The 12,926-nt window shown below is 40.4% G+C and overlaps 1 protein-coding gene across 1 annotated transcript in view; it reads left to right on the top strand.

Annotated features, from left to right (window-relative positions):
- Positions 1 to 12,707, top strand: part of ephb4a (eph receptor B4a) — a 55,188-nt gene extending 42,481 nt beyond the window's left edge. Inside the window, exons 6-17 of the mRNA XM_024266211.2 lie at positions 1,025 to 1,360; positions 1,435 to 1,559; positions 4,143 to 4,308; positions 4,605 to 4,704; positions 6,825 to 6,889; positions 6,986 to 7,099; positions 7,473 to 7,720; positions 7,810 to 8,025; positions 8,719 to 8,868; positions 8,949 to 9,142; positions 10,034 to 10,192; positions 11,632 to 12,707. Of these exons, the coding sequence (XP_024121979.1) occupies positions 1,025 to 1,360; positions 1,435 to 1,559; positions 4,143 to 4,308; positions 4,605 to 4,704; positions 6,825 to 6,889; positions 6,986 to 7,099; positions 7,473 to 7,720; positions 7,810 to 8,025; positions 8,719 to 8,868; positions 8,949 to 9,142; positions 10,034 to 10,192; positions 11,632 to 11,740 (1,982 nt within the window). The 3' untranslated portion in view covers positions 11,741 to 12,707. The remainder of the gene's footprint in view (positions 1 to 1,024; positions 1,361 to 1,434; positions 1,560 to 4,142; positions 4,309 to 4,604; positions 4,705 to 6,824; positions 6,890 to 6,985; positions 7,100 to 7,472; positions 7,721 to 7,809; positions 8,026 to 8,718; positions 8,869 to 8,948; positions 9,143 to 10,033; positions 10,193 to 11,631) is intronic.
- Positions 12,708 to 12,926: the final 219 nt, after the last annotated feature.

Here is a 12,926-nt window from a genome sequence, read left to right as displayed (position 1 = left end):
GTTCCCCTGAAAATCCGTCTTTTACTGCTGTTGCAACATCAAGGATAAAAGTAAAATGAGCTTTGATTAATAAAAAGTGTGCTACTTCAAAAATTGCCCTATTCCATTATGTCAAACTCATACTTCAAATGCTTCCAAGACCGAGCCCGATGTTTGTCCCTCTTGGGTTTTTTTTTAGCGAGAACATTTTCAGCACAGCGTTACCCGCAGGCTCAGTGACAAGCCTCTGTCTCGTTGGCAGGAAGAGGTACCGATTCCCACTGCCTGAGAGGTCTCTCTGTTTAGTTATGCTTGGCTTGAGGCAATAACCATGTTCATATAATTTTTTTTTTCAATGATCATTATCATCCATGCTTTGGATGAGAGCGATTGGAACAGTGAAATTCTGAGACATGTGTGCTTCTGCTGTGACGCAGAGCCACTGCATGAACATTATTCTGCTTCGTGACTAAGTGTCTGAGGGCATCGCCAGCTTTTATCTGAAATTGAGAGCAAGTGGGTTATAAAGCAGTTAAAGAGGAAACGGAGAAAAATCTGATTTCACATTCTTTGATTTATGTGTCAATATTTGGAGAGTTACTAGAAACAGAATACGTTTATTAATGATGCTGGGTTGTATTTATCCATTATATGTAGTTTAGCAGAGTGCACAATTTAAAGTCCCACTTTGATCATCTTTTGAGCTATTTTGAAAGCATTCCCAGTGGTCTTTTGATTGTGGTTATGTTATTTTTGTAGGACATAGATTCTGCAGAGCAGTAGAAATTCACCTTGAAGTTTTGGGTGGCAACCTCGCCCCTTTTACTCTCTCCATCGCTGAGAGTTCAGAGCAGGGAGCTTCTGACCTCCTCAACGTATTTTCTGTCACAAATAAGTTGTATTTCAAATGTCTTTTTTTTTTGTTGCCTCCTGATTTACAAAAAATATGTCTTCCATCATGATAAAAATGCTACAAGATCACATTAAAAACACAATTTACTTCAGAGTGGGGCTTTAAAACTAATAGAAGGATTTGTTTTTGTAGAAACTCCTTCAGCTCCACGCGGCATCAACCCTCGCATCAACGCCACCACCCTCACTCTGGAGTGGAACGAGCCACTGGACAGCGGCGGCCGAACCGACCTGAGCTACTCAATCAGGTGCTCCATATGCAGGTCACCCAAGTCGCCCTGCCAGCCCTGCAAAGACAGCGTCAGCTACCGCCCCGCGCAGGAAGACCTGCTGGTTCGGAGGGTGGAGGTGTGGGACCTGCTGCCGCACACCACATACACCTTCACCATTCAGGCTCTCAACGGGGTGTCTGCGCTCAGCAACAAGGAACCTGCCAGCGAGAGCATCAACATCACCACCAACCATGAAGGTGAAAAACAGAGCCGACGATTTCACAGGCGGTGGAAATAGAGTTTCACATAGTATTTATGACTTTCTGTGCAGTCCCATCGCTGGTGTCTGTGATTCGGAAGAGCGACTCCACAGAAAGCAGTCTGACTCTGCACTGGTCCGTCCCGGCTCAGCCACGCTCCAACGTCCTGCAGTATCAGCTCCGCTACTGTGAAAAGGTAACTCACAACAGGCCCCGGCTTGCTCACCATCTCTGCCAGTCTCCAAACCCCCTGCAGCTCTAGCAAAAGCTAGAATTACAAGCCTCCAAATGAATACTTTCCCAGCTATTCATTATGTCATCTCATTGAGATATTTTATCCTCCAACTGAAAGATTAAATCAACATCAGCGACAAGTAAAAACGTCAGCAGCAAATGATCCAAAGGTCAGCCTTTCACCAGCTGGATTCCTTGCGATCAAAAATCACAAACAGCTTTGGTTTAAGAATACAATATTATCCAGCTGCAGCTCTTCCAGAGCGAGCAGCTTGTTTCTCGTTGAGCTTGCATTTTTTTTGTCTGCTGTGCTCCAATAAAAATAATAAACAGATAATAAAAATGGGTGATACTCCTGCAGGGTGTAACAGCAGATGAGCACAGGCAGCAGAACAGAAAGAGGAAGGATCCTAGGCTGAAGGACTCCTGAAGGCCACTTCCAATGACACTGCTATGAATCATGCAGTCTTGTAGATCTAAGACTAATGAGCTGGGTGTGTATGTTAAACAGAAATTATAAATATAAGGAGCTTGTGTTGCTTCTAAAGCAGCCAAATGGGCTTTGATTGTTCAGATTATGATGCTTGTGATGATGTCGCTGAGCTGAATCTGTGCCAACAAAGCATGCTAGCTCAACCAAAATAGGAATTTACTTACCCAAAAATAAGGCTTTATAATCCTTATCAATAAGGGAGAAAATCATTTTTATCCTTGTTTCTCGGGGGAGAAAAATCTATCTTTAGAGAAATTGAAGGTGAGAAAAGGTAGGATCAAATTCTCTGCAGGCGTACATTGCCGTGGTAGTGACCTAGGATCAGCCCGGCAGGAAATTAAATTGATGACATCTATTAACCAGCACATCTGTGAGACCAGACAACTCATCAGTGTAAAGGTGAGAAGAAGTCATACTTGTCCATTTTTTTTTATTTCTAAAAATCAAACTTCTCTTAAAAAAAAGTTTAGTCTTTCACACCTAAAATGAGATTCAGTCACCGTGGGAATAAATCACTTGAAGAAACGACCACGAGGAAAGCTCCTGGTCCTTGTGACTTTTGAGAAGTCATGTTATCATGTAGATCGTTTTAGTGTCAGACCAAATCAGCTCTTCCAGGTGTTTTTTATTTTGAAATTATGAGCACATTTTAGACTCTGAAGCATGTCCTGTCATGATTTTCAATCTAATCAGTGGTTTACGGTCCTTACTTCACTGTCTCACTGTTTTATAATTAAAAGCATCAGTTCCTGTTATCATTTCGAAAAGCTTCAACTTTTACCATGCTAAAAGCTTGCTTTCAATACATGATAAAAATCCAGTAGATTGCATATTTCCAGAGTTAAATTAGATCAGGTTTTTGACATATAGTTCTTGTGTAAGGGTTCTGCAGCAGGAACAGATAACTGTTACTCCACATGCTCCCCTCAGGGCTGAAAGCCGGGTTAACGAAACCTACAGTCAGTCTCAGCATAATGGTTAATAGAACCATATATTTAGGACCATGAGGCACATTTGAAATATAGTTGTGCTTACTTACACATTACCATTTTTGTTTTTGGTAAATGGAGCTCTACAATTCTTTTTTATGTTTTCTTACAGTTTTGGCAAACTATAAAATTGAGTCATTCAATTGATTTTTGGTGCATTTAAGACCCACTCCGTTGAAAACTGTGTTTTTTGTGTTTTAAATCATGTTCATGTGGCATATTTCTCATGACGGAGGATATAGATAAAGAAAATTAAGCTTAAATTTGCATTTTTCAGGTTTTCTTTTCTCAAATTGCATTTCTTTATTCAATTTGGACCAGACAAAAAATGCAGTTCTAAAATGATCGTATTTGTTATTGTAAATAAATGTGACCAATCACCTTTGTGTTGGCCCCTCTAGGCCTTCTGGGTAACATAGTCTAACTATGCTGTGTGATTGTTTGATTTAATCCGCACTACAATCCAGCTCGTTTTATGTATGAAGATAGATCATTTCCATTCATGGATATTGCATATAAAATTTGGTGTGTCTTATGGTTTGAAAAAATATATTACGTTTAAATCAGCTTAAAAGGAAAAAAAAAAAGTTGTATTTAATCATTTAAGTGTATCCTGAGTAAACCATGATTTTGCGTTTACATTTGCATGTTCGCATCAGTTTTTGTACACTTTGTGATCAGATAAAGTTATTGGCCTTGCTCCAAACAGAGGCTTTACGACGCCGCCTTCAGCTGAGCTGATAAATGTCTGTCAGTGCTTGAAGGTTCTGGTCTGTGCTGCAGTGAACTCTGTTAACTGCATTTATAAACTCTGTCTTGAGGTTTTAACTCATGTTTTTACAGGAAAACTAGATGGTGTGATGTCAGACAGTCTGCTCATTGCCCCTCCTGGACATTAGTAATACACAACGGGGGGGGTGGTCAGGCTTTACAGGAGTCTGCATCTCAGGATTCATACTGGAGTTTAACTGATCTCCTGTTTAATTTAGAGCTTGTCTTTTTTTTTTCAAATCAATTTTAATACTTCATTTTTGGCTAACTTCTCGTTTTTCTTTTCCTGCAGGACAGACGCAGTGATGATCAATGCTTCTTCACGGAGAGCAGCAGAAACCAGGTGGTGCTGACAGACCTCCGCAGGGCCACTCAGTACGAAGTGCAGGTTCGGGCTCGAACGCAGGCTGGTTACGGCAGCTTCAGTCCTGCAGCCATCTTCCGCACGCTGCCTGATGGTGAGAAAAAATCCTCTGCAGAAGATTGCCTCAAAGATTATTCTGACTTAAATGGTTCTTTAAATCCTTATCTGCATAATCGGCTCCTAAACAGGTTTTCAAACATTTATCTTTTTTCCTCTGTGTCCCTCTGACTGACCTCGCTTTTAGTCTGGAAGGACTGTTGACTCAGTTTTTGTCTCCTCTCATACTCGAGTATAACTCCAAACACAGCTCTGTTGACAAATTACTCTAACTTCCTCGCTCTGTGTTTTTTCTCTCCCTTCCTGGTTTCTTTTGTCTGTCTCGTCTGTCAGGACACGACTCTGCCTCACAGTTCTTGGTGCCTGGCATCCTTATCGCTGTCGGGATGCTGCTGCTCGTCACTTTCGTCTTTGTGGCCGTCTACTGCATACGGTGAGAATGTGGGAAAAGGAAAAGAGGGAGAGGAGAAGACAGATTTGCAAGCAAAATAAGCTGACAAAATGGCAGGAAATGAGGAAGAAAGGGGAAGGGGATCGAAAATTAATAAGAAGCGTGACCCCCGTGTTACGGCTTTGCACCGCTTTGTTCTCCTGTTTATACATATCTTGTCTTATCAACAGTGAATTTGGACCGCGTCACCCACATTGACGAGACAAAGCAGTTCTCATGATTCCTTTTGCTTACACAGCTAAAAGCCGCCTGCTCACTGTACCACGCTCTTTGGACGTTCATTGTTTGGATGCTGAGAGAACAGGAGAAAGTGTCGGCATCTGTTTTACACAGAGATGACGATGAAGGTAGAGGGCAGGAAAAGACAGGATGCAGGCGTCCCAACCCTGTTTCCACAGGACAGGAGAACAATAGCTGTGACCTTGTGACTCCATCGGGCACACACAAACCACAAACCGAGGCCCAGATCTGCCACGGACCGAGGGTGGTGCTTTTCTGCTATTTTAAGCTTCTGAGGTGGGAGAGGAGCGGGGGAAGGCGGGATCCAGTAGCTACAGGCTTCTTGCAGTCTTGTAGGAATGAGCAGAATTATAATGGAGCCAGTCATGTCAAAGAGCAGCACCTTAGGGGTTGGCTCGGATGTACACCGTCACCGCAAGTCACCTCATGTTGTGTTAAAGATTTCCGAAGATTGTTTTAAGCCTCCAAAGCCCCTTGAGAACAAGGCAGATTTCTGACTCAAATATAGTAAAATAGAAGGGATGATTCAGTTAAACAAAGGATGGAATTCCCTTTTTAGGCAGAGCATCTATTTACATCCCAACATGTGTCTGCGTCAGTCAATTCATCAAAATATTACGATTTGTTTTGGAAAAAAACAGAATCATCCTCCATTGTTTGTTTTTGTACACGCTTTGATCAGCATTTCTAAACACTGGGAATTTTTTTTTTTATTGTTAGAGAACAATCTGATGACGTCTTCTGGTGTTATTAAGACACCTGGAGCAGTTCCTTTTGAATTTTGAAGCACAAGATTATTCAAAGCTCTATTATTGATTTGACCATTTGTAAATTGTAAATTAACTTTTTCTGAAAAATGATGAAAAACCACTCAATGCTGTTTGCATCTCTGCAGCTTTAGCTAGAGTCTTAGTGTACGGTGGCCCTGAGGTTCAAATCACTCAATGCAAAAACATATTAAAGATCACAAAGACAATTAAAAAAGCAAAACAAAGAAATAAAAAAATACTTTGTAGAAATCAAAACAAAATTTTCAGTTGAGTTTAGGCTTTAAGCAAAGTTGGGGCCGTTTTGATGATGAGATCTGGAAGGTTAGCCGTGTTTGTATGTTCTTCAAAAATGTTAAAGTGAAAAACACTTTGGGTTCAGTTTGCTTGTTACTTTTACTTAAAATTATATACAAATTTTTTGATTATCAATTTAAACTTCCCAACAAATTTAGGAATTGTTTATTTATCATATTCGATGCATCTAGAGATCAGTTTTTGGTGGTGAACGACTCTAATCAGAACAGGTCATCTGATCAGTGATGTCACATAATTTCATTTTGATTTCAGGAATTTACTTTTGTTTTCCAATTATTTTTTTTTTTTTATGTTTTGTTTTCTCGAATTTTGTTATAATTCCTAAAATGTATTGTTTTTTTGTTTTTTTTATTAACTGTTTTGCTTTTTCAATAGTTGTGATCTTTAATATGTTATAATTGCACTTAAGGGCCTTTGTGTTATTGGACTGTTTTAATGTTTTATTTCTTTTTACTCCTCCTCTCTAACTCATGTTGTTATTGAAGTTTCACGGATTTAAACCAGTAACTGATATATCTTTTAAAAAAAAAAAAAAGGTCAGGTCTCCTCTGGGTTGAACAGAAAAGTGTTCCTTAATAGGATTAGAGAGCTGTTTTTTAAATTTCCCATTCTTTTTCATTTGTTTCTAATGAACAATTTATTTATTTGTCACCTAGATTTTGTCTTTGTTTTTCTGTGATATTTTTGAGGCTTTGACGGTTTTGCCACAGAGTCCGTTCAGCATCGATTCTCCTCCCTAATCTCGTTGAAGTCACGACGATCTCTTTCTGCCTGCAGCCGACACAGTCGCATGAAGGATTCAGAGCTGAGTGACAAAAGCGGCCAGTTTCTCGTCGGCCAAGGTAAGCTAATCAAAAACACTCATTTCTGCTGCGCGGCGCTGTCCTCGCAGCCCTTTGCTTTCTTTTCCCACGGCTCTGTTTGTCTGCCACACACAGGGGTCAAGGTTTACATCGACCCCTTCACCTACGAGGACCCTAATGAGGCCGTGCGAGAATTTGCCAAGGAAATCGATGTTTCCTTTGTCAAGATAGAGGAGGTTATTGGTGCTGGTGAGTCTGAGCTTTTCCCACTGATAATGACTCTATAATGTATTGTTCCGTTTCTGTTGGCAAGGTTTTCTTTCTTTTCCTTTTTTTTCCTCTTTGCTTTGAAATTAGCCGCCCCGTATTTATGCTGTTTAGTGAGTTAAATTAAATCAGAGTCATTTAAAAACATTTTCTAGACTCTTTTCTTATCAGCCCAAATTCAATATTGGGGCAGAAATAAAGCAATTAACTGATAAATATGTTGCAGACATTGGTGGGGCTCATTTAAACTAAAGGGCGCCACTTGCTGCGAGCAAGCTTTACATTCTCTAAATAACACGCTGATTCTCATAATGTGGTGGAAAAGCAGGTTAACGTGTGTGTGTGTGCGCTACAGGCGAGTTTGGCGAGGTGTGTCGCGGCCGACTGAAGATCCCAGGAAAAAAAGAAAACTACGTCGCCATTAAGACTCTCAAAGGAGGATACACGGACAAACAGCGGCGGGATTTCCTGTCGGAGGCGTCCATCATGGGCCAGTTCCACCATCCCAACATCATCCACCTCGAGGGCATCATCACTGCCAGCTGTCCAGTCATGATCCTCACTGAGTTCATGGAGAACGGAGCTCTGGACTCGTTTCTGCGGGTCAGTGTCACTCACAGAGGCATGAGGCCAAACGAGCTGGGTCATCGTTTTTCCTCCAGCTGAAGTTTTTCCTCCTGTTTTTTTGGCAGATGAACGACAGCCAGTTTACTCCCATCCAGCTGGTGGGGATGTTGCGGGGCATTGCCTCCGGCATGAAGTACCTGGCAGAAATGAGCTACGTCCACAGAGACCTGGCCGCCCGGAACATCCTGATCAACAGCAACCTGGTGTGCAAAGTGTCGGATTTCGGCCTGTCCCGCTTCCTGCAGGAGAACTCCTCCGACCCCACCTACACCAGCTCTCTGGTGAGTGTGCTGCGAGGTTGGTGGTGGAAGATTATTACTTTCTACCACCTGCAAGCCAATATTCTCACGTTTTTTTACCTTTTGTCTCAGATTCTAAAGTTACATTGGAAAAAATGTCCTTAAAACAAGTAAAAACTCTCAGAATACAAGATGTGAAAAAGTCTGCCGATAGAACTAATAAAATTTGTCTTTGTAAGATTTCTTAAAATAGGTTTTAAGACATCATTTATTTAACCCTAAAATAAGCCATAAACACTCGTATTTAAGTGTATTATTAAAGAACAGTTTTATATCTTTAAAGTCTATTTACATATATAGTTTTTCACCAAAATGACCCTTTTTAAGTGAAACAGTCAAGCTATCCTTCTTCTAGACCAGGAGTCGGCAACTTTTAACTGGAAAAAAGACATTTGGGCTCATTTTCTACTGATCAAAACTTAGAAGGAGCCGTAAAGTCTTACTTTTTGCCTTTAAGAAATTTCTAACAACTCATTTCATTAGAGATGTGACTCTAAATAAATTGTTTTTAAAAAAAAATGACACAAAGATATTTAGGTGTCTCCACGAATTATTACATCTTATTAAAAAGTTACTTGTAAATCAGTTTTGTCTTATATCAAATATAAAAAGACTAGAATACTTGGTAAGATTTTGTGTTTTTGCTGTGTAAAAGTTTTGGGTTTTTTTGCACAGGGAGGGAAGATCCCAATCCGCTGGACAGCCCCAGAGGCAATAGCCTTCAGAAAGTTTACCTCGGCCTCAGACGTGTGGAGTTACGGCATCGTTATGTGGGAGGTCATGTCTTTTGGAGAGAGACCCTACTGGGACATGAGTAACCAGGATGTACGTTTAGACTAAGACATTTTGTCTTAATTTTGTCTGATCGCACCTTTAACTTTTTAACCAATCTTTTCCATGTAAAGGTAATCAACGCCATCGAACAAGACTACCGGCTGCCCCCGCCGCCTGACTGCCCCACCCACCTGCACCAGCTGATGCTGGACTGCTGGCAGAAGGACCGCTCGTCGCGTCCCCGCTTCTCGGACCTCGTTAGTGCTTTGGACAAACTGATCCGTAACCCCGCATCGCTGAAGATAGTAGCTCAGGAGGGAGCAGGGTGAGAGCACAGACGCTTTAACTCTCAGCAGTTGAACGCATGCTGCATATTTTCAGAAATCCTCCAAAAAAATGGTGCATGAAGTCCGACTTTTATCTGGACTGACTTTTCTGTTGCCAACACTGACCTTTAACTAATGACTTGTCACTATACGGCACAAGTGTGAGCTCTCTGGAGGAGGGGCGAGGATGTTTAGGAGTACACATTATCATTAAAATGATAACTAAACATTTTCTGAAAGTTTTACTGAATTTGAGGCTTAAAAAGACAAGAAACTTTCAAAGGTAATTAAAATGTAGACATGCTCAAAGTCTTTATCTGAGCCCCCTCAGTGCTGCTGTTTGTGAAGGATTCCTGACTCTCTGAATGCAAAGGGCAAAAGCTGCATTTCCATCACGGCTCTTTCACTGTCGTTTGTCTTAATGATGCCTCCAGGATCCATTTGTCAAAGTGATTCATTTCCAAGTGACAGACCAACAGAAGACAGCAATGTTTGGATTTCACGTCTGAAAGGGGCTGTAATGTCTCTTTCTCTGAGTCCATTTAAAGTTCTGACAGTCTGAGGACAGACATTACCCTCCTACTGTCCACTCTGGAGATGCCACTCTGCGTCCTGCTGTGCCCTGTCAGACGCTTGCTGTGCTTGTTTCCCTGGCTTCACATTCTGCCTGTCAGCTGGGGGCTCGCAGCACAGGGTCCCCCACCCCTGACAAATCTCATTGTTTGTTCCTGTCAGTCACTCAGCTACACATTACCTTACCTTTAGGCGCACCCCCACCCTCACACGTCAGCTGGAATGTTGCTGCAGGATGTGCTTGAGCTTACCTCTGCGGTTTCAGTGACGGTCTATGCAAGTCATTTCTATTGTTTCTGGACTCTGTGCCCCCTCAGGCCGTCCTACCCCCTGCTGGACCAGCGTGCACCTTTAGCCCTCTCCCCGTGCACGTCGGTCGGGGATTGGTTGAGGGCCATCAAGATGGAGCGGTATGAGGACAGCTTCCTGCAGGCTGGCTTCAACTCGGTGGACCAGCTGGCTCAGCTCAGCACACAGTCAGTTCCTCTCTCCAGAATTTTCTTCTACAATTCAGATGGTTTGGTTTGCATTTTCCAGAACGCAGTTTAGTTTCCTAAAACTAAGTATTAAGATGACCGTAAAAGAGAAAAAAAATCTAAAAAAGTATTTGAGAATAATGGTGTAAAAATTTGAGAGTAAAGTTATAAAATGTTTCAATTAAGTCCAACAATTCTGAAAAATTTATGAGAATAAAGTCAAAAAATTATGCTTCAAAAAAATTTAATTTTACAAGGAAAAAGTTGTCCTTTTTTTTAAAAAAAAAAGTACATTTAGCTTTTAAAATGTTAAAACAAATTAAATCAAAGGTAAGGTACCCATTTAACCTTTGACACAGAGAATCAGACGACTCGATCAAACTGCTTAAAACTTGCAGAATCTGTTTTTTTTTTGTAACTTTTTTCCTCATAACTGTAGAATTTTATTCTCAATTTTTCTTTTTCTTTCATGATTTTATGATTTTTTTTTACTCGTAATTTTTACTTTCTCCCCGTAATTTTATGACATTTTTCTCAAAATTTTACTATTTGTTTCTCATTATTTTTAGAATGATTGGGCGACTTTCTTCCTCATAAATTTACATTTTTCTCATAATTTGTTAACTTCTCACAACCTCACAACTTTTTCTCATGTTTGCACAACTTTTCCCCATGATTTTATTGCTTTTCTCATTGTACGGCTTTCTTTCTCATAATTTTTCTCTCGTAATTGCATGAGTTTTTTTCTTATAACTTTATGACATTTTTCTTATAATTATGACTTTTTTTCTTTCATAATTGTCAAGCTTTTTGTTTTATTTCTACAACCTGTTTCTTATAATTGCACGTTTGCTTATCTAAATTATTTCTCATAATTTAGATTTTTTTTTCTCCTGTAATTTTAAGAAATTTTTCTGAGTTTTGCTAGTTATTTGTCATAATTTCATGATTTTTTCCTATATTTTCAAAGCTTTTTTTCCCTCATAATCTTGCATTTTTCTTATAAGTTCATGACTTTTTTTTGCAGAATTGCACAACTTTTTATCAAAATTGCACCATTTCTTTTCATGATTGCGCAACTTTATTTTTCATGATTGAACAAGCTTTCTCATGTTGGCATGGCTTTTTCTCGTGATTTTGTGACTCTTTTCTCATTGTACGGCTTATTTCTTAAAATTTTACAACTTTTTCCTCACCATTCAACGACTTGTTCCTCATAATTGTCTAACTTGTTTCTCTTAATCTCATGACTTTTTTTCTCATGATTGTTTTTTTCCTCATATTTGTACAACATTACCAATGCAACATTTTAACTTTTTTCTTATATGACTTTATCCTCATTTATTTATTTACGTATTTTAATAGAGGCTCCAATACTCTGTTGTAATTTCCTGCAACATTTTTCATTAAAATCATTTATTTTTCTTTCTTCTTCTCAGAGATCTGCTCCACATGGGCGTGACCCTGGCCGGGCATCAGAGGAAAATCCTTTCCAGCATCCAGACACTGACCTTTCAGAACAAGAACACAACAACGGTGACTTTCTAGCCGTCCTGCTCTGTTCCCTGGACGTGAAGACAAAAAACAAAAAGCATGCAGGTGTGCAGCAGTTTGTTGGGATCCGTCTGGGTCCTCCTCTGTAACCTACAGACTCCAAGAACGCCGGAGAATGGATTCCTAACCTGGGAAAGGGAAAAACAACTTAGCCATTGACATTGACTAATGAGAGGTGTCTAGAGAGCGGCACTAACCTGTCTCCACGAATGACTGAGTGTGGTCGAGCAGACCGACTGCTACATTTTTACATCTCTCAAGGAGCCAGAATCTGTGCCAAACAAGAGCAGTGACACGCCAGAGTTCACTCACTTTCTGTAGTTTGTCTCTGTTTCTGAAAGTGTTCTGTTTGCATTTTGGAATTTCAAAAGTTTCTGACCTCCACTATGAAAAAAATAATGTAAAAAAAAGCAAAAGCCAGGACAATGTGCCCATCAGAGAACTTTGTTTACGTATTGATGTTATTAGAAAGGAGCTGTGCTTTCATTCCGGGTGTCTTCAGTGAGTCCGTCTGGATTCATCTCCTCCATGGACACCTTTCACGACCTCCTCTTTTACTCAGGTGTGATGTAAGATGCCGACGCTGGACTTCCTCTGACCAAGACTCCTCCTCTTCCTCAGTGTGGCTCCGCCTCCGTCCGTACATGCGGAGAGAAAGAGCCCAGAGACATATCAGCACTTTCATCATTTCCGAGCGAACCGTGGTGATTCCATGTTTTTCTGTCTGCTGGCAGCTCCGTTTGACTATAATTGGCCTGAACAAGGACCAGGCGGACTCTGTGAGCTCAGCAGAGATGGATTTTTTTTTTTTTTTTAAACGGGAACATATGTGGCCTCCAACTCGTCTTCTTGATATTACTGATTCATTTTTTATCTTTTTTTCTGTATTCTCCATCTTCTAGTGCCATTACTTTGTCTTTGTGATCTTATATTTTATAAAGCAGAAACGTCTCCTGATGAATTCAGTTCATCTCATTTGAATATGTCTTAAAGGCTTACTTTGTTGAATCCTAATTTTTTTTTTTTTGGTTGTTTTCCTGATTAGTTTTCCAAAGCACACTCTGTCCTTTGCCCCAAAGTGACAAAAACTAGGTTTTCCATTTAGCATTCAGAGGAAATGGCAGGTATGAGCCCCTTACGGCAGGATCTGATACACTTCAGTGTGGGATGCTAATGACAC

The sequence above is a fragment of the Oryzias melastigma genome, linkage group LG14 (genome assembly GCF_002922805.2).
Source record: "Oryzias melastigma strain HK-1 linkage group LG14, ASM292280v2, whole genome shotgun sequence".
NCBI classification, from domain to species: Eukaryota; Metazoa; Chordata; class Actinopteri; order Beloniformes; family Adrianichthyidae; genus Oryzias; species Oryzias melastigma.
Note: the sequence above shows the minus strand (reverse complement) of the source record. Positions and strands in the feature narration are given on the sequence as shown.